This window comes from Macroventuria anomochaeta (assembly GCF_010093625.1).
Source record: "Macroventuria anomochaeta strain CBS 525.71 unplaced genomic scaffold BU25scaffold_7, whole genome shotgun sequence".
Taxonomy (NCBI): domain Eukaryota; kingdom Fungi; phylum Ascomycota; class Dothideomycetes; order Pleosporales; family Didymellaceae; genus Macroventuria; species Macroventuria anomochaeta.
The window spans coordinates 838,125-858,361 of NW_022985368.1; the positions used below are offsets into that span (position 1 = coordinate 838,125).

At 51.8% G+C, this 20,237-nt stretch overlaps 8 protein-coding genes across 8 annotated transcripts; 6 read left to right on the forward strand and 2 right to left on the reverse strand.

Moving 5' to 3' along the window:
- Positions 1-9: 9 nt before the first annotated feature.
- BU25DRAFT_305994 (uncharacterized protein) lies at positions 10-468 on the forward strand (the record flags this gene model as incomplete). The annotated part of the gene is made up of 1 exon (XM_033702064.1): positions 10-468. A coding segment is annotated over one exon (459 nt), but the record flags the coding sequence as incomplete, so codon positions are not given.
- Positions 469-4,031: 3,563 nt separating this feature from the next.
- Positions 4,032-9,678, forward strand: BU25DRAFT_456257 (uncharacterized protein; the record flags this gene model as incomplete). The annotated part of the gene is made up of 3 exons (XM_033710006.1): positions 4,032-5,358; positions 5,460-7,787; positions 7,898-9,678. The coding sequence occupies 3 exons, from the start codon at positions 4,032-4,034 to the stop codon at positions 9,676-9,678; spliced, it is 5,436 nt and encodes a 1,811-aa protein (XP_033564724.1).
- A 149-nt stretch (positions 9,679-9,827) lies between these two features.
- Positions 9,828-10,598, forward strand: BU25DRAFT_456258 (uncharacterized protein; the record flags this gene model as incomplete). Its single annotated transcript, XM_033710007.1, has 1 exon — positions 9,828-10,598. One exon carries the CDS (start codon positions 9,828-9,830, stop codon positions 10,596-10,598), a length of 771 nt encoding a protein of 256 aa, XP_033564725.1.
- A 40-nt stretch (positions 10,599-10,638) lies between these two features.
- BU25DRAFT_489274 (uncharacterized protein) lies at positions 10,639-11,132 on the forward strand (the record flags this gene model as incomplete). The annotated part of the gene is made up of 1 exon (XM_033711411.1): positions 10,639-11,132. The coding sequence occupies exon 1, from the start codon at positions 10,644-10,646 to the stop codon at positions 11,130-11,132; it is 489 nt and encodes a 162-aa protein (XP_033564726.1). The 5' UTR covers positions 10,639-10,643.
- On the forward strand, positions 11,122-11,955 carry BU25DRAFT_408450 (uncharacterized protein). Its single transcript, XM_033705821.1, has one exon. It carries the CDS (start codon positions 11,344-11,346, stop codon positions 11,773-11,775), a length of 432 nt encoding a protein of 143 aa, XP_033564727.1. The 5' UTR covers positions 11,122-11,343; the 3' UTR covers positions 11,776-11,955.
- Positions 11,956-12,085: 130 nt separating this feature from the next.
- On the forward strand, positions 12,086-12,851 carry BU25DRAFT_259535 (uncharacterized protein). Its single transcript, XM_033701710.1, has one exon. The coding sequence runs from the start codon at positions 12,424-12,426 to the stop codon at positions 12,772-12,774; it is 351 nt and encodes a 116-aa protein (XP_033564728.1). The 5' UTR covers positions 12,086-12,423; the 3' UTR covers positions 12,775-12,851.
- A 1,263-nt stretch (positions 12,852-14,114) lies between these two features.
- Positions 14,115-14,997, reverse strand: BU25DRAFT_259539 (uncharacterized protein). The gene has a single exon (XM_033701711.1). It carries the CDS (start codon positions 14,919-14,921, stop codon positions 14,403-14,405), a length of 519 nt encoding a protein of 172 aa, XP_033564729.1. The 5' UTR covers positions 14,922-14,997; the 3' UTR covers positions 14,115-14,402.
- A 675-nt stretch (positions 14,998-15,672) lies between these two features.
- On the reverse strand, positions 15,673-16,676 carry BU25DRAFT_408452 (uncharacterized protein). The gene is made up of 3 exons (XM_033705822.1): positions 16,501-16,676; positions 16,165-16,451; positions 15,673-16,027 (listed from the first exon to the last, which is right to left on the reverse strand). The coding sequence occupies exons 1-3, from the start codon at positions 16,610-16,612 to the stop codon at positions 15,800-15,802; spliced, it is 627 nt and encodes a 208-aa protein (XP_033564730.1). The 5' UTR covers positions 16,613-16,676; the 3' UTR covers positions 15,673-15,799.
- Positions 16,677-20,237: the final 3,561 nt, after the last annotated feature.

A 20,237-nucleotide genomic window follows, 5' to 3' on the forward strand; every position in this document is an offset into this window, starting at 1 on the left:
GCGCGAGCTCACTGCAAGCACTGTGACCGTACGCACTATGGCGGCGGCGATAACTGCTGGTACACCTTCCCTGAGAAGGCCACACAGGAATGGCGTGACAAGAACGCCGACTACATCAAGACCAAGAAAGGCGGCGCCAACGCTGCCGCTGTGAAGGACAACTCATATTTTCAGCCTCACAACGGTCTCATGTTCTTTACAGCTCGTACAACCCCCGTAGTCGACATCAGCAACACGGTTTGCGAGCTTGCTGGACGCGGTGAGTACCAGAACCGTCTCATTCTCGACACTGGAGCCACCGATCACCTTTGCAACAACCACAGTAAGTTCACCAGCTTCGATCGAGGCAGCTATTACGCTGTTATCAACACCGGCGCTGGTCCAATTACAATCACACAGAAGGGCACTATCAAGGTAACAGTCCTCCGCTCCGACGGTACAAGCGAACAAGTCTCTTTCTCCAACGTGCTGTACGCGCCACAGATGTTCGTTTCTGTACTGTCACACTCAGTGCTGCGTGAGAAGAACCTTTACTATCACGGTTACGATCACAAGCTATACCTCCGCCGTGACAATTATGACACCGAAGTCGCTTACACACCAGAAGTCGACAAGATCCCTACCTTTCTCCTTGCTGGCGACGAGCTCCAGACCGCTCAGTCACTTGCTTTTGCAGCAGTCAACACTAAGACGCGTAACAGCATGCTAACACCAACTCGAGATATCTCACTTCGTGACCTCCATGACCTGTTTGGTCACGCTGGCGTCCGTACGCTTCGCCATTTGGTTGACAGCACCACTGGCCTGCGCCTTACGGATGTCAAGCCCTTCTCATGCGAAGCCTGCTTACTCGGTAACTCACAACAGCAAATCTCTCGCGTCAAGCCCAACCACTCCACCAAGTTCCTGCACCGAGTACACATCGACATTGTTGGTCCGATGACACCAACAGGACCTGGGGGTGAGAAGTATTGGATCATTTACACCGACGACTGTACTCGTTACAGGTGGATTGACATTACTGACGACAAGCAGAGCATCACGGGCAGGCTCTTCTCCTTCCTTGACCGAGCCAAAACCCAGTACGACGTTACTGTAGCCATCCTACACGTTGACAACGACACAGTGCTAGTCAATCAGCGTGCCTACGCCGACTTTGAGCGTCGCGGTACAGTCCTGGAGCTATCCACACCAAGGACACCTCACCAGAATGGTGTAGCCGAGTCCAGCAACCGCATCATTGAGTCGCGCACTCGTGCTATGGGCGTCGCTGCTCCTCACCTACCCAAGAACATGTGGCCGATGGCGGCACGTTACGCTGTCGAACTCGTCAACCACACTCCCAACGCGGCTCTGCCGGGCGGCAAGACTCCAGCACAACTACGCTTTGAGCACATGGGCGTGCCAAATCCGGTACCCAACCTACACTCATTCCGCACCTATGGTGAGACAGGCTACGTCCACAAGCCCGCACAAACCCGTATACAGAGCGCAAAATTCGATCCACGCGCCACCAAGATGTACTACGTGGGCCGTGAAGGCTCACGCATCTTCCTCATGTGGGACCCTGTCAGCAAGAAAGTGCACCGTACCAGCAGCGTACAGTGGGCATGTCACAGGCTCGCCACTATTGAGCGACCTTCAACAGACGACAATGAGAAGCAAGAAGTCTCAGTCCACATCCCGTTTCGTCCACTACAACCGCTTCCGCAGCCGCGACCCCACCGTCAAGAAGACGATGTGGGTGTCGATGGCATTGAACAAGGCAGCGGCTTCAACTTTGGTGGTCTCACCGAGGCCTCTAGCTTCGATTTTGACGCAAATATTGACAACCTCACAGTCCACGAACCAGACGACAATAGCCTTGAAGCGGTTGCCAACGCACGCGCTTCTCCTCCACACCCTAGCTATGAGTACGTCCCAGTTGAAGCCATCGCCAATGCCACACGTGGCGGTAACCAGGCAGCTCGCCGCGCAGAGATTGACGGCGACATCAATAATTGCAACATCCTCCACACAAGGCGAACCCGTAAGCCCGCACACCACCTCTACGTGGCCATTGCCCTTCACAACCCACACATCACGCCACAACTTGCTCGTTGTTTCGCCTCCGCCATAGTCAACGCGCCGACCACTACAAGAGTCGAGCTGCCGCCAGAGCCAACCTCACTGAAGCAGGCTCGTCAACACCTCTACAAGGACGGATGGATTGAAGCTGAAAGCGCGGAGTACCAGTCTCATGACGACAATGGTACTTGGGTCATTGTCGTAACTCTGCCGAGCGGTCACTGGGCATTGCCAACCAAGTGGGTGTACAAGTACAAGCTGTCCGACAGCGGCAAGCTTGAGCGACTAAAGGCACGCCTTGTGGTCTGCGGCAATCGTCAGGACGTCAACCTCTGGCGAGAGACCTATGCCGCTGTCGCGCGAGCCACTACACTGAAAGTGCTCCTAGCCATGGTTGCTGCCCTGGACCTGGAGTGCGACCAAGCTGACGTTATCACGGCTTTCCTCAACGGCAAACTCGACAAGGACGAAGTTGTGTACATTAGACTGCCAGACGGTCGCAAAGCACAACTCCAGAAGGCCTTGTACGGTCTCCGCCGCTCACCACGACTCTGGTATGAGGAGCTCTCTTGCTTTCTCAACACGATTGGCTTCACGCCACTAGAAGCTGACCCATGTGTCTTCAAGCACAACGACGGCAGCATCATCCTTGCGTACGTCGACGACATTGTCTTCATCACCAAGACTCGCCATCGCATGGAGGAGGTCAAGAAGCAAGTCTTCGACAAGTACAAGTGTTGAGACCTTGGCCCCATCTCCCATTACCTGGGCATCCGCATTCGTCGCGATAGAAAGCAGCGCTCCATTGAGCTCTCCATGGAGTCGTACATCGACAAGCTCGTCAGCGACTACAAGCGCGAAAACTCTGCAGCACGCCATACTCCCCTTGACGTCGCAGTACTCAAACTCAAGACGCGTCCCGCAGATGATCGTGCGCCTCTGCAACAGCTCCGCAACTACCAGACTATCATTGGTAAGTTGCTCTATCCAGCAACACAGCTACGGGCGGACATCTCCTTCCACATCGGCTTTCTCGCGCGCGCGATGAGTAACCCCACGCTGCTCCACTATGACTACGCTCTCCAGGTCATCGACTATCTCAAGACTTACAAGGACCTCGTCATGACGTACAAGGCTCCGCCTGGAGGCAAGAAGCTATCCATCGACATGTACGTCAAGTCCGCTCCCATTGACCTTGGTCTCCACGGCTACAGCGATGCCTCCTTTGCCGACAGAGAAGACCGGAAGTCCACGTCTGGCTACCTGTTCAAGCTCGCAGGTGGTACAGTGTGTCACAGGTCCACCAAGCAGAAGCTCGTCACGACCTCTACGACTGAGGCAGAGTACGTGGCTATGACCTTTGCAGCCAAAGAAGCTACATGGCTCCATCGGCTACTCCACCAGTTGGACTATAAGTCTGATGACACTCACCCAATCTTGCTGTACGGCGACAATGAGCCTTCCATCAAGCTCCTCCACAGCAACGGCCACCACGAGCGCACTAAGCATGTCGACATCTATTACCATTACATCAAGGAGCGAGTCCGCGATGGTCACCTCAAGGTTGAACACGTCCGCACAACAGCAATGGCCGCCGACGGTCTCACCAAGCCTCTCGATCGCGTAGCTCACGAGCGCTTCCTACACCACCTCGGCCTCGGCAAACCAACGATTGTCACCAACGGGCTGACTGGCAACAACAACAACAAGAACTAAATACAATGGAGGGGTATGGGCGACAACAGGCGCACAGGCATAATAGCATCCCGGAGCTTCAATTCACTCGCTGTGGGGGTGTGTCCGCACAGGCAGTGCTCTCATTAGTCAGCTCGTTTGATTAGCTCCCGCACTAGCGCACTGTAGATATCGCCCCGCTCTGATAGCTTCAATACAACAACGCCCTTATCACAAAATACTCCCTCATCAGTATACTACTCGTTATTTATCCTCCCCACAGTACTCAGATGCTTCAACCGCTTGACGTAGTGTGTTTTGGCCCGCTACAGTCAAACTACGAGAAAGCACTCACGAAACACATCCACCAAAGCCGCAGCCTGCTACCATTCAAGAAAGGCGACTTTTTTGGCCTATTTTGGGATGCCTGGGTGAACACGTTCAGTAGCGAGCTTATACTCAAGGCATTTGAGGCCACAGGCCTAGTGCCACTCAACCCCAACGTTATACTTGATAGGTTTGCCGCCAACAATCGCAACACCAAGCCCGCAGTACCAGTCAATAGCGGCAAGGACCTACGCAACACTGAGCGAGCGCTGAGAAATTCGGTGAAGGATTGGGATAGTAGTGATGCGCGGAAGGTCAGGGCTACGGTACACTACCTCTCAGCTGAAAATGAGATCCGTACTAGCAGGTTGTGCAAGAGATTCCTCATGTTTCACCATTTCAAGACCGAGGCGGATGTCGGCGTGGATTGTTTGGTGAGATCCACCGACTTTGTCTACAACGCAAAGTCGACAGCGGGGATTGATTGCGTTTACACATTCCTAACTTCTGCTCAACAGTGCAGATACCGGAGAAAAGGGAATGGCTATTTCCAAAAGCTGCTACCTCCGGTGGAGTTTACTTACTCGCAACCAATTCTCGATCCTGAACTCAAGGATGTAGATTCTTCAGTGCTGGAGAACGTCCCAGCTGGGCTCACTTCCCAGGGTGTTCAGTTTACAGATCTCTATAGCGAAGGCTCCCCCGGACTGCTAAGGGCGGGAGGATCGGCTTGGTACTTCAATCGAAACACGGCACCCATCAATACTGCACATGCCGAGGAGAGTTCGATTCAGAAGCCCATGTTCGATTCCCTAGAGGTCGTCCTTAATACGCCAAATGTGACTGCGAGCTCCCAATGGCGGCTCCTCGACGTCGCCGGTCATGGCCTGGTTTCCGTCTTCTACCAAGACGAAGACGCCGGAGTCGTTGGATTCTATGAAAACGATAAACAGAAAGGTTGGCTTCCATTTACGCCACTGAAAAACACGATAAGCCACCTTGATCTCTTTGACAGTCGAGTAAAACTCATTGACCTAGATGGTGATGGAGTTGCCGATGCGCTTATTCCCTCTGAGAATGTCTGGTATCCGTCACTCGGCGAAGACGGCTTTGGCCCTCCACAGTACTTTCCCACGTTTACAAATGAAGAGGAGGGCCCTACGCATTCACTCTTCACGCAACCAGAATTCACGCATTTCGCCGACATTAGCGGCGAGGGACTCCAAGACATCGTTCGCATATGCAACGAAGAAATCTGCTACTGGCCTAATCTGGGATTCGGTCACTTTGGTGCAAAGTCACCATGGATGGATCGCCCACCTTTGACTTCCCCCACGACTTTCGGCCAAATCGCATCATTCTTGCTGACATCGATGGTTCTGGAACGACAGATGTCATCTATCTGCACTCTGAGGGCGCCAAGGTGTTCTTCAATCAGTGCGGCAACGGCTGGAGCGATGCACTAGTGTTGGATTCATTGTCGCATGTAGACAGCAATGTTTCCGTCGAGGCCGTTGATTTGCTTGGCAATGGAACGACGTGCCTTGTCGTCTCATTGCCATTCAGTTCCGAGTCTATTGCGATGCGGTATCTGGACCTCATGAGCACTAAACCTCATCTCCTTACTCGGGTGGAGAATAATCTCGGTTCAGTGACAGAGGTGACATATGCCCCATCTACCAAGTTCTACCTCCAGGACAAGAGAGCGGGAAACCCGTGGGTTACGAGACTTCAGTTTCCGGTACACGTGGTAGAATCGGTGCGAACTTATGATCGGATAAGTAAATGCATGTTCGCTAGTAAATATGCGTATCATCATGGATACTACGATCCAGAAGATAGCGAGTTTCGCGGATTCGGCATGGTCGAGCAGTGGGATACCGCCGAGATTTCTGCACTCACTGGGAACGTCTCAGAAACTGACCGAGTGAATATATCACTCACTTCCGATCTTCCGCCCGTACACACAAAGACCTGGTTCCATCTCGGCGCATTCCTAGATCGCAACTCGGCGTCGCTGCACTATGAGCACGAGTATTTCCGTGACCCTTTGCTCAGCGAGGATGTTGCGCGCCAGTGGTTCCTGCCGGATACTGTGCTTTCTCCCGAGATTGGGCAAGAGGATGAGCATGATGCTTGTCGTGCCCTAAGGGGAAGGATGCTGCGGCAAGAAGTATATACCGATGACCCTCCATCCCCGTCGAGTACAAATGAGAATGAAGTAGATCTGTCACGTTTACCATACATTGTGACGGAGACCAACTTCAGCGTGAATATGATCCAACCTCGCTCCGACACCCAGAGCGCCATTGTACACGCGACAGTGCGCGAGACGATATCACATCAATACGAAAGGGGCAGCGTACCCCGCATAACTCATTCCATGGTCTTGAAGACGAACGAGTTTGGCCAAATTCTGAAACAAGTTACAGTAGGCTATGGAAGGAGTAAGCCAGACATGTCGCTGCCGGCCGATTGGGATGTAGAAGTGCAGCGGAAGACGTGTATTACATACTCGGAGAACATGGTGACGAATAAAATCGACGACGAGACGCTATACCCAGGATCTTACCGAGTTCCAGCGCAGTGCGAAACCAAGTCATTCGAGTTGACGGGATTTGAGCGTGGAGGTTCGGAATGGCCTCTTGTTTACGAGACATGGACGAAAGACGACTTTAGTTTTGTCAAGTCTGCCGCAGAAATCGGATTTGAAGAGGAACCTGATACGTCAGTGCCTCAGAAGCGCTTGTTAAAGCAATCTCGCACTCTGTTCCGGAGATTTGACCATACCGGAAACCTTCCTCTAACGGAGATGGATCACATGGCTCTTTCTGGGCAAAGCTATCAGCTTACTTTCACATCCAGCATCTTAGAGAAGTATCTCAAGAAGGACGGCCGCGCACTGATTCAAAATCTTCGGCCCTTGCTCACTGGGAAATCTACAGATGATGGCGGATACGTCATTAGTGCAGATCTAAAAACCTCGGGCATCTTTCTTCCTACAGACCCTGACGATTGCTATTGGATTCCATCTGGTGAGACGTTCTACTCTCTCGAAGCAGGTGATCCAACTGTAGAGCTTCAAGCCGCTCGCTCAAACTTCTATCTCCCAAGACGCTTTCGGAATTCTTTTGGCGCCGAAAGCACTGTCACATATGACGACTATGACCTTCTCGTCGTGGACACGATAGACTCCATTGGCAACAGGAAGACAATTGGTGAGAGAGACTCAACTGGGACTATTCTGTCAAACGGAAATGACTATCGCGTGCTTCAGCCGCGTCTGATGACGGATGCAAATCGTAATCGAAATGAAGTTGCTTATGATACCTTGGGTCTTGCGGTTGGGACTGCCATAGAAGGGAAGCGGGGCGACACACCCCAAGTTGGGGACAGTCTTGTACGCTTCGACGCTGATGTTGAAGAGGAATTGACTCCAGAGTACATTCAAGGCATATTTGCTGACCCTCATTCGGTACTTAAGGGAGCCACATCGCAGATCCTCTACGATGCGTTTGCCTATATGCGTACAAAGGACTCGCAATCTCCCCAGCCAGCCATAACGTATACGCTGAGCCGTACGACTCACGAGTCGGATCTCAGCGGCGATGAGAAGATGGAGGTCCATCACGCATACACATACTCCGATGGATTTGGGAGACAGATTCAACAGAAGATCCTCGCCAAACCTGGCCCCGTTCTTAAGCGGGATACCAACAGTAAGATTGTATTGAAACGAGATTCCGATGGACATGAACGGCCTATGTTGACGGATTATGACGTTGAACCGCGTTGGATTTCGGACGGCTGGATCGTTTACAATGCAAAGGTCTGCCCATACGGCAGTACGAACCTTTCTTCACTGAGCTGTACAACTTCGAGTTCGATGTTCGTGCGGGAGTCAGCCCGGTCATTTTCTACGACGCACTCGGGAGGGTGATTGCAACCCTGTATTCGAACTCGACGTACACAAAACAGACATTTGATCCCTGGAGTTCTACAGTGTGGGACAGCAACGACACGGTGGAACTAGATCCACGGGAAGATCCTGACGTGAAGAGGTACTTGAAGAGCTATTTCGCTGACGAGGTCATGGCGGGCCGCGAGTTCAAGACGTGGCTGCAGAGGAGGCAGACGGGAGGCATGGGTACTGAGGAGAAGACCGTCGCCGAGAAAACTCTTGCGCACGCGGAGACACCAAGAGTTACCTACCTCGACAGTCTCGGCCGCGCATTTCTAGCAATGTCGCATAACAAGGTGGCCGCTGAAGACTATCAGCTCAATGGTACTGAAAAGAAGCTGTATACGCGCACTGAAATGGACATTACTGGAAACATACTCGCAGTTCGCGACGCAATGAAACAGGACGGAGATGACAGAGGCCGTGTCGTTACCCAGTGCCAGTACGACATGCTCGGTCGGCCCTTGCATACCATATCTATGGAAAAAGGACAGTCCTTCATTTTAGTCAATGTGCTCAATCAGCCGATGCGTGCGTGGAACAATAGAGGGCACATTGTTCGATCGAGCTACGATCAGGTGAACAGGCTCGTGCGTATTTTTGTGCTCGGAGATGCACTGAACATTGATGGGTCTGACCAGGAGATTCAAGTCCATAGGACTATATACGGAGAAAGCCATCCAGAAGCGGAGGCGCGTAATCTTCGCGGGACCGTGTATATGATGCTAGACCAGGCCATGGCGTCGACAACGGAGCGCATCGACTTCAAAGGGAATACGCTTGAGACGACACAAAGAGTGTGCCGTGAGTACAAGAATACTGTTAATTGGGCGGTAGTGGAGAGTATTCTCTCCAATGATCCAAGAACACTTTTCGATGCAGCTGCTCTCAGAGCAGTCCTCGATACAAAACTCGAAAGCGATATATATCGAGCTTCTTCGACGTTTGATGCGCTCAACCGACTCCTCACCTCACAGCTACCATGCTCGGCGCGAGGTGCACAGAGTAGGCTTCGTCTCGGATACAAGAACCTTTCTCTGGTCACAATCGACTACAATGTTCGGGATGACTCGGCCTCTGACGAACTCGTTTGGGTCCGTTTCGTCAAGAATTTGGACTACAATGCCATGGGGAAGCGAATCCTTGTAGATTACGGCAACGGGGTGCGAACAATTTCAGAGTTTGACCTGGAAACTGAGGCTTTGAAACGACTGAGCACTTGGCGTAATGTCGATGTGCCAAATCGTGTACGAGACTTGCTGCAGGATATAAATTACACATATGATCCTATGGGCCACGTCACACACGTATCCGACGACGCGCAAGAAACCAATTTCTTCCGCAACGTCATTGCTAGCTCCGTCAACGCGTACACCTACGACGCGCTGTACCAGATGATCGACGCAACAGGCCGCGAGCATCTCGGTCAACCTCCTGGACCACCGCTGCCATACACTAGCTCCGACTCCAAGCGGTTCGGTGCATACCCCGGGGATGCTGGGGCTATGGGGCTATATACTGAACGTTATGTTTACGATGATACGGCGAACATGATTGAAATGAAGCATGATAGCTCGGATACGAGAGTCGATGTGGCTTCGAGGACTTGGACGAGGAGTTTTACGTACCAAGAGTCGAGTTTGACGTAATCCAACAAGACTTGGAACCGACTCAGCTACTCGGCTGTCGGTCGAGAGACGAACAACTTTGTGTATGATGAGCACGGAAACACGGTGTATATGCCACACTTGGTGGCTCGCCAGCAACAGGGAATGTGAAGTGGGACTATCTCGACCAGATGAAGGAACTGGATCTCGGTGGCGGCGGGACAGCATACTACACCTACGACTCGACAGGCCAGCGCATTCGAAAGGTCATTGAGAAGGGACCGAACCTCACTGAAGAGCGTCTCTACTTGGGATCCGTCGAGTTCTTCCGCAAGAAGTCTGCATCCGCGTCCTTCGAACGAGAGACGCTACACATCCTCGACAACATGAAGAGAATCCCTCTAGTAGAAACGCGAGTAGAAGACACAGCTGGTACCGACCGCGCTCCACCGCAACTAATCCGCTACCAAATTTCGACAGCCAACGGCTCCAGCGTCATCGAGCTCGATGATGAAGCCAAGACCCTTTCATACGAGGAGTATTCACCCTATGGAAGCACAACCTATCAAGCCTCTATACCCACCCTCGAAACACCAAAACGCTACCGCTTCACCTCCAAAGAACTTGACGAAGAGAGCGGCCACTCCTACCACGGAGCACGCTGCTATGCGCCCTGGTTAGCCCGTTGGATCAACGTGGATCCTATCGGCACCGGAGACGGGTTGAATGTGTACCTGTACTGCCACGCAAACCCCATCGGACGCATCGACCCAACCGGAAATGCAGATATTCCTGACGAGTCCTTTGCTAGCTTTGATCCGTTGATGAGCTCGATTGATAACAGCGATTTTGGAAAGTCACTTATTACGCCCCGGCCTGCGCTCACGCCGTTGGCAACGCCAATGTCAAAACAGCAAGCGCGAGACTATGGAAACACGCAAGCAGCACGGCAGCGCGCCTAACCTGCGCCCGAGACGACATACATGACCAGCAAAACACCAGCTCCCATGGCAGATCCCGGTGTGCAAGCCGGGCACACAGTCACGACGCGCCACGCCGCCGAGTCCGGGATCAGCCCAGCAGACTGGGATAACCAGGAATTCCAGCGACTGCAGAGTCAGAAAGGTCAGGGGTTGGATGTGGCAATCATGTCGCAAGACGGGTCCATCAAAGTCACGACGCGGCACCGAGCACAGGACTACTCGATGATTGATCCCGCCATTGAAGACGTGAAGAAGGCCAACAACATGAAATTGACGCCCACCGCACAGATGGAGGTTGGCGAGTACACCACATGGCGCAGCGCAAACACGCCGTTGGACCAGGGCGGCGTCGAGATGCTGCAAAAGCTCGGGGCTGACGGAGCGCCGAAATGTGCGTGGATCGATCCAACGATTACTAAGGAGATGAAGGCTGCAGCCAAGGAGGGCGACTTGTTTGCCATGGCCGCGAAGCAGACCAAAAAAGCCGGCAAAGGAGCCAAAGTGTTGCAGTAAATGCAATAAGTGAAGGTGTAACCGCGCAGGGCAGTAAGTCAGGGGTAACCGCGCGAAGCAGTAAAATCAGTATATTATGTTGTGTTGTTCTTCAGTGTTCTGTCTCCCTCACTCGACCCCCAGCGGGGTCTGTTTACATGACGTATCTGTCGTGCAGACAGAAAGTGCTATTGGAACAGGCAAGAGCACTGCACCAGCACACGTGGCAGACATGACCGCTTTACTCCATAAACCGTCACACAAAGCCCTGAAATTGCTTGGAAAAGGCGGGAAGAAACTCATCGCAGCGGTTCCGTTTGTCGGCGCCGTGATTGGACATGCGTCTGCCGCCGAGGCAGCCATGTCGGGAGACATCAAGGGCGCGGCGCTCGACGAGTTTGGAAATGTGCCTGTTGCCGGGAATTTGCTGGACGCGGCACGCGGTGGCATGGATATCGGAGAGGCGCTGGACGTGTGGTTGGGCATTAGTGATGTTGCTGCAGGGCATGGAGATAAAGTTAGGGAGAATGCAAAGAGTATTGGGTTTAGTGAGGATACAGCGTTCTACATTGGGGCGGGAGGTGCGGCCTTGAGTGCGGTTACTGTTGCGCCGAGGATTGCGTTTGAGAACACGGTTAAGGAGTGGTGGGGCGGGCGTAAATGAAGTGAGAAGTGAAGGGATGGCCTGGATAACTGCAGAAGTCATAATTTGAAGGTAGGAAATGCAGGTAAGGTTAGGAAATTGAAGGAATAGGTTTTTGAGTTTAAGGGACCATACTATAAAGCAAGCAAGTGCAAGTCAAACAACCCACTTCTTCAGTTCTCAATCTGAGCTGTGGCTGTTGAGTTATTTGTGTTGGAAGGCGGGTGTTGTGGTGGAGTGAGTCCAAGGCCAGCAAGGTGTGCTTAGCAAGGTGCTATGCCGCATTAATTTCTGTCTTGCACTAGTGACAGCAACTCCACTCTGAGCCTAAGAACAACAGCAATCGTGTTCAGTGCAATATGCCACCCAAGCCATGACACATCTTGAGCAGTAGCTGGTACAGCTGACAATGGGAAGGCTGGCGATGGAGAACGCAAAGGGCTACGGGACCGCAAAGAGTTGCTGTGACCTCGACCTTGATTTGCACTGAGGAGTGTAGCGTGATAGTAACGGACTTGGTTGATGACCAGGGTCATCCCTATAAGCGATAGCAAGGAATGGAGATGTGCTATGAGGCGTAGTTGGTGTGGCAGAAGCGGGTGACAATGGTCGGAGCGCAGTCAGTGGTGGAGTCAACGACACTTCTTTGCCATCCCTGCAGCGCGCGCGATGTTCACGCTGTATGGTATTATGGGTGCGCCTGGCGTCAGCCACACACTTTACTATATGATGTTTTGCGAGTCGCGTTGCGATTCAGCCAGAACAGAAATAACGCAAGTCAGTTACGCGGATCGCTATATCGTACTTTTTGATATAACCTTATACATCTGTTCGATCTCTCTCTTGGCTGCACACTCCTTTGAGGTGCTACATGAAACAATTGATCACTACGACGTTGAGCCCGAGGACACATACAACGTGGATGAGAAAGACTCCATGTTGGGAGCAATAGGCGGACAGAAAAGGGTCCTTAGTACAGTGAGAGACCGTTCAAGAGAGCGGTTCCGGAAGCAACTTTAGGACAATAATCGCAAGTGGATAAGCTTGTAGGCATGCGTTTGCGCTAATGGCGCAGCTCTCTTACCATACTCAATATATGCGACGGACCCCTAAAATCATACAAGATACCTGGGTAGAGTATATGAACTTTACTAGACACAGTGCTTCTTTGGGCTACCACAGAGTTGCTGGTCGAATAGCAGTCTCAGTCTTGCCTAGCTCCTGCAGGTATACCAGTGCGTCACAGCAGCCAAAGCTTGAAGGAAGCACCACCTGTTGCTTGAGGACGCTCACTCAACCGAAAGATTCTTGGCGTACTGTCATACAGACAGGATCGTATTAGCAGTCTATCCACCTCGCAGCACCCACACGCTGCAACCGCTCGACGTCGTGCTGTTCAGGCCACTCAGTACAGCGAACTTAAAGAAGCAACAACAACACCTGTGCAAGCATCAAGGCTCAGTGTGGATGAAGAAGAGCTACTCCTTCAGGCCACTCTAAGATGCTTGGGAGATAAGCTTTATTTCTAAAAAGAAAACACTGAGCTCCTCAAGGTCACGGGTGTGCCCCCTCTAAAACGCAAGGTTATACTCAAACGCTTCGCTAAGAACAGCTTCAACACCTCAAATAGTAGATCTTCTCGCGCGTATTACTACGGTATAGATAGTGTGAAATCTCTGCCACGCTAGGGTCATCTGGGGGATCGGGGATCGGGGGCGATCTTGGGCATTCCAGGGTCGGTCAGCGCGCCTGGCGCAGGGTTGCCCGTGACAAACGCCTTCGCCGCCAGAGGGTGGCACCCTCGAAGTTGCAATAAACAGATGGAGCGGTTTGTGAGTAAACCAACGCGGCCATCCGCAGCCACCCGCAGCCACGGAGCCTGTCGGTCTTCTTGTGATGCTCGAGCTTGTTGCTTAGAGACATCAATCCGTGCTCCTCTCGTAGGGGCCTGGCTTCCTCCTCAGCCTCCATCTGCGGAAGGGCGGTAGTCGCAGGATCATCCAGGATAAACTTGTCCCAGCTTGGTCCATCGCCCTTCTCGCGTTGAATGACGGGTATAGCACTGTTCACGCGCCAGGCCTTTCCGATTTTTCTTCTGGCAGACACCCCATCGTTGGAGGAAGCACAAGTGTGGAAATGTTGAGATTATTGAGCTGATTGGTCTTATCTTAAGAGCTATATCGGGAATCGATCGAGACTAGATAGTAGAAGGGAACGGCAGTGAAAGGGGTGGGGAAGCAAACTGAACTGACCGAATGAGCTGGACAATCAGTGCAGCGGACCGCTGACGAACAACAACAGATCATCACGGCTCTCTGCGGCACTGTATGTCACGGTACTGAGCTTGTATAGGACTATTACAAGGGCTATTACAAGGGCTATTACCAGTTCCACCTGAGTACCAATACTGAACCGGAACACCAGCCCAGGGCGCCCCGAGTAGCCAGGCGAACCTGCCGGCCCCTGGTCGGTTTTCAGGAGCACAGGCCGTCCACCGAAGAATATCTGCTCGAGGAGCTGCTTCCATCTCAAGCTCCTTGAGCTACGTCCTGTCAATCAGCTGACCTGTACCCGGTTGCTGTCTGTAGTGAATATACTGATTATGTGCACCTATCTCCCAAACCCGCCCGTACCGTGACACTGTGTCTCTAAAAAAAATGGTCCAGAAGCACATCCCAACTAACAGTTGTGTAGTCACAATGCAAACAGAAGTAGCCTGGCTCAGGTGACGCTAGGAACTCTAACGGAGAGCTTCCAGCCGGGAGCGGTTCGATGTTGGCATTGGTCTGCGATACGGAGAGGTCTTCGTACTTGGGGATGATGGTTTTGCAAAACAAATGACGGATGTTATGATGGTGGCGAAGGTGATGGTAGAGCGTCTTATACGGCACGACACTCCTGCATGGGTTGCATAACAGGTGGCTGAATTGCGGTAGGTGAGAGATGACGCTTGGGATTTCTTGCTCAGCGGGCTGTACAATGTTAGCATAGGGTGAAAGAAGGGAGAAAAAATGCTGCCGTAGCAGCGCTGTGTACCTGCCTAGTTCTCTGCTGGATCTCCAGTATGGACAGTCCGCGGAGAAGGCGCTTCTGAGAGGCGTGCCCTCTGCTGGATTGCTCGTGTGGACTATCCAATGGGAAATCGTAGAGGTAGCTTTTCTCTGCATGGCAGACAGGTAGACCGAGAGAGCTGCAGTCCTGTGCTGAGAGACGGCGATACTACGTGTAGTCCTAAAGGATGCATGTTGCGCTAGGGGCTAAGCTATGCCTACTTGGGTGTTCGAAAGGGGGAGGTTCTGGGCCAAGGCAGAAAGCGGGAACGGGAACAGGCCAAACCGTAGGAAAATCGCGAGTTGGGCCCTAACCGTTAGGTTCGTGTGGAGGTAGGAGAATTGCATTTGACTTGCACTCGCTTGCTCTACAATCTGGCGCCTCAAACTCAAAAATCTAATCCCACCAGTGACCCATGAAATTTCATAACCGTAACCGCATATCCTACCTTCAAATGCCGTATTGTATGATGTGATAAAGCGCTCGTTCCTGATTGGTGCTGCGTCATCGAGGGCAGAGAGCTCTCGGATCTCATCACGGTACTTAGATTTGAGTACCGAGAAGGGAGCAAGTCCTAGCGGCTGAAGCAGGTGTGAGACGCGCATGGGCTTGTAGGAGGACCGCAGGCTGAAAAAAAACGACCTGAGTTTCAGCGATGTGCATAATAGGGCCGCTCAGCCATGCTGTGGGACGAACGGAGGTGGACGGAGCCAAAGCGGGGAAGGTCTGCCCCGCTTCGGAAGAATACGCTGCAGTGCTCATGCACAATTGTTATTCAATACGTTGTAGCAACTGCGTAGGTAGACAAATAGAGTAAGGTACCTTTAGCTAGTAAGGAAAGTAATCAAAGGTAAAAGTTACTAGCAACACGCAACACATCAATATGTTAAGGAGCGTCCAGTCTGCCGTTATCCTACTTTCGCCCACCTATACCCTCCCTTACTCTTTTTGATGTATTTTCTCCATACCCATCTGCTACCACATTCCTGCTCATCTAACACTTTTTCCACTGCAACAACAACTTCATCTCAAACTTTGTATCCTGCGTATCAACGCCGAGATACGCAGCATCCTTACAGTCTATTTTCGCTTCAGAATTGACATTGAAGAGTGGACCTTCCTTGCCCTTGACACCGCACTTGGACCAGACCAGAGCATCCACACCAGTCTCCTGAATATAGTCGTCATTGAAAGGACCCTTGAATTTGCGGGAGCACTTCGCCTGGAAGAGTTGTCAGCATGCCCATAACTCATCTGCACTCGAGAAAGTGCATCGGATCAAGGAGTAAGATGAATGAACAAAGATTGACAAAGAGAACACAGGAGAACAACAGGAGACATAAAGAAGAGGCTGCTTACCTCGTCAACTTGTCCGCTGAAGAAGTATTTCGCACCTAGAGTGGCCTCGCAGTTCTTCGGGATCTTAGCTCCTCCACGGAGGATGGTAGAGGCTACAGTATATGACCATCCAGCAGGATAGTTCATCGTCATGCGCACGTTGCAGTTTTGACGCGCATCTTTGGGCTCGGCGTTGCCACCAGTCTGAGCGACATACTTGTCGAAGGATAGGGCGACGACTGTGCCATCCTCGCCAATGTCATAAGCAACCGATCCCGCAGGGCAGCCAGTACCTGCCCATGTCACTTCTGAACGGTATTAGTGAGTAATAAGAACATCATTCAACATGAAGCATACTTGTGACCTTGACCGTCGTTGGGTCAGGCCTGTCGCCACGTTCCACATTTTCGACGATAGGAGATGCGACCGCAACAGCAGCAAGGATGGCAGTGACAATGAAGAAACGCATACTGGAGGCTTTTTCGAAAAAGGGTAAGGTTTGAAATGGTGTTCTTTGAAGTTGGAAGGTTGGAGATGATGAAGGTCCACCCAAGTAGACGAGATCCACATCTTTATACTTCGAAGTTCCTTCAGTCTACAGAACGTTCCCTGGGCAGCTGAACATGGTCACACAATTCCCGTACTCTTCAACACCCCTTCGATCGAGCTCTGCTTTTTCACCAGCAAGATTCTGCACCAATCTTTCAAGCCGTCTTCCGCTAGCAAAGCTGAGGACTTCACTTAGCGAGCGTTCCCTGGGCAGCTGAACATGGTCACACAATCCCCGTATCCATCAACACCCCTTCGATCAAGCTCTGATTTTTCACCAGCAAGATTCTGCACCAATCTTTCAAGCCGTCTTCCGCTAGCAAAGCTGAGGGCTCTACTTAGCGAACGTTCCCTGGGCAGCTGAATATGGTCACACAATCCCCGTATCCATCAACACCCCTTCGATCGAGCTCTGCTTTTTCACCAGCAAGATTCTGCACCAATCTTTCAAGCCGTCTTCCGCTAGCAAAGCTGAGGGCTTTACTTAGCGAACGTTTCGGCCTAACCATAGTGTTCTCTTCAGGAACTGTAGGCATGTGGACTTCGAGTATGCACGGTCAGCTGAATGGCGAGACAGCCTTCGTAAGTTTCATGAAGTGGTACGGCAGGAAGATTGATCTTCAGCATGTAGTATATAGAACAAACGAGAGGTGATACTGAGCGATTGGCCACCGTTGTCCATAGTGAATGAGCGCGTGTCTCAATGTGCCTTAAAATAGTCCCCTCAACATAGCTGAGAGAAGGTTGTGCTTGACGGTCTGCTAGAGTGGACAGGCAATTTTTGCAGGGATAGTTGGGTTGCTAAGTCTGGCTAGTACACAATAAATCCACTTCGCGGGCCTGTGAGGTCTGGCTAATTTGCATTTGTTCTCGTTTGTCACCGCTTCCACAGTCCCACTAACTGAGTGCAAAGCAGATGCGTTTGTCATATGTGAATCATCTTGGAATGTATACGCATCCCAGCGCAATGAACCGCATTCAGAAATCAAGGAGTATCTCGTATGTGCTTGCGCGGTACAACATCTCAATTGAAGTCCTCACCTCTGTCATACCCAGGTAGTGCTTCAAGAAAATCGACTGCACTCTTAGTGTCCCACTGTTGGGCTGTCAGTGAAGATTGTCACGAGGGCGACGGCCACAGGACCAAGGAAGCAGCTTCGTGCAATAATGCAACATGCGTTAGCGACCATCAATCTAAGTTTTTGCTTTCCCCGCTTCAGAACGTGTCTGGCCGTCGCAGTTCATGATATCTGTTACTTCGACCCCCTGCATAGCTAGTAGACACAGGTAAAGCAAGCGCAACGTGGTAGGTAAGAATGGCTGTTGCTCCCTCAGCATTAAAGCGGATCGCTAAGTACTGCCTGAAGCAGTGTGATTTCTACACACTCAAGCTGTCTATTGGAAGTAGGCCCCTGCATGGTGGCCTAACAAATCTGGACAGTACATCCAGGAGCCCCTAGATCGTCAGGTACCTGACAACATCCTAACATGTGATAAGTGAACAGACATAGTTTGCTTGAAGGTATGCAATTTCGCAGCACTGGATCCTGCACACTCTTGCTGCACGATATCAACAATACAGTCAAGGACACATTCTCCGAACCCAATGGTCATGCATGTTTAGGATAAAGAAGAGAGCTTGACACTTGCCTTGAGAGTATTGATGAACCCACCTAAAAACTCGGTGGAAAGACTCACTAAGCAGGGTTCCAGCAAGGATTTCTGGGCTGGACAAGAGAAGCTATGAGGAAACAGCCGTGGATAGGTCTCAAGAGCTCGCCTAATCAACCAATAAGCTGGGACTTAGAGCTGAGTGGCGTACTAATCCCCGAGAACCAACCCGAATCTTCTTACGTGTCTGTGGTAGCAGGTATAGGTAGTGTTGCTGGCCCGTGCAGTGACTGATAAGCAAACCCCACTTAATTTATATCTTAAAGCAGTGCAAAAGGTGTGCAGCGTTGCCTGGCTTATCTCGCGATCCAGTTCCACGACGAAGAGGATGCGAGCGGCGTAATCAACAGACGGGTCGAGAGATACGAACTGGCCGCGTCGGCATTTTGCTAAGAATAGAAGGCGTTGGGGTTAGGCTGCCGTAAAGTGATTGGGGGAAGCAAGGGTGGGTCCTAAACTTAGCTCCGTGCGCCCGCGCATCCGCCATTGTAATGATTGCCAAATTGTATGGACCCCTGAATTTGGGACCGTGGTGCAGACAGTACATGTGCACCGTGGTTTTGCTGTGCGGACAAGTTTATGAGTGGTCACTGTCCACGTGTATGCCCTGCAGTAGGTCTCCCAGCGTATCACGTCTGTCGAACCAAAGACATACAGCCACTCGGAAGCTCTCGCTTCTGTATGACGTAGAGAACATGGGCTAGTGTGCCAAACTTAGGGGGGTCCGTACATTTTGACAAGCACCGATAGCCCCAGACAGCAGCTGAGACCCCGTTGTGATGATGCCGTAGTGGAAGATAGTTTCGCTTATGCAACAAACGTTCATAACAATCTACCGCGAATGAAACGAAGCCGGCACAGAGTCCGGTCGAGAATTGGCGCATGCAGTGATCCTAGCCCGCAATGGCTCTTTGTGGTCGCCATAGTTGCCAGCATTATGGAGCTTGTAGTTTTCACCTTCAAACTAGTTGCCCGCCTTAACGATATTCAATCAGGCACAAGGGACATTTCTAAGCGGCTGAGCCATTTGGATCGTTGTACTCGGCGTTCTGTAAGTCTCCCAGGTCTGCTTCAGGTGGCGTTGGGAAGAAGACGCCCCGAAAAAGCTCGGCTTTGTCTGCTGGTTCTACCAGTTCGGATTGAGTGTCTGGGTGTCGTATGGCTGGTGTGGCCCTGAGCGGCTGATTTCGTCTTGTCCTCGCCCACTTTACTAGCTTCCACAGCGCTTCTGGCAATTCTGCTACCTTCTCTAAACGGTCTCTGTGTGCCTCCCGCAGTGGCTTGCTAGTTGTCCTTATTTTGCGGTTCCTCGCCGCACGGTAGGCTTCTCAGGGCTCTTCCGTATGGCGCCGGCTGTGCACCTTTTTGAGTCATTTTGTCTCAACTAGCACTGCCCTACACTCTTCGGTCCAGCCATCCCGAGCGTGAGAGGAAGTGCGAGCCTAAGGTACTGCTCTGCCGATTGCGTCTTGCATCGCTGCTGCCACCTCTTCCACATGTGTTTAACGCTGCCTTTGTCAATGGTCTTCGGAGTGGAGGGAGAGCGTCCCTCAGCGCTTCTCTATACGTTTTCTCATTCAGTTTTCTTGTGCCTGTTTCGGTGTTCTCTCAAGTCAGTGCACTGTCGGGTCAAGCACTGTGCTTATGGGCAGATAATTCGAGTCATGGTCGAGGTTTCTGTCCACTTCGCTCTTGACAACTCCGTTAGCTACTGTACTAAGGCATTAATCTGTTCGCGGCGCACGGGCCGAACCCCAACCACCGCAAATGCAATGACCAACATCACAACTTCAACCCGCTACTACACAACCACAATGAGGGCTTTTGGAGCTAAAATTTCAGGAGATCGCGTCCCAGGTGGTGAATTATCCGTT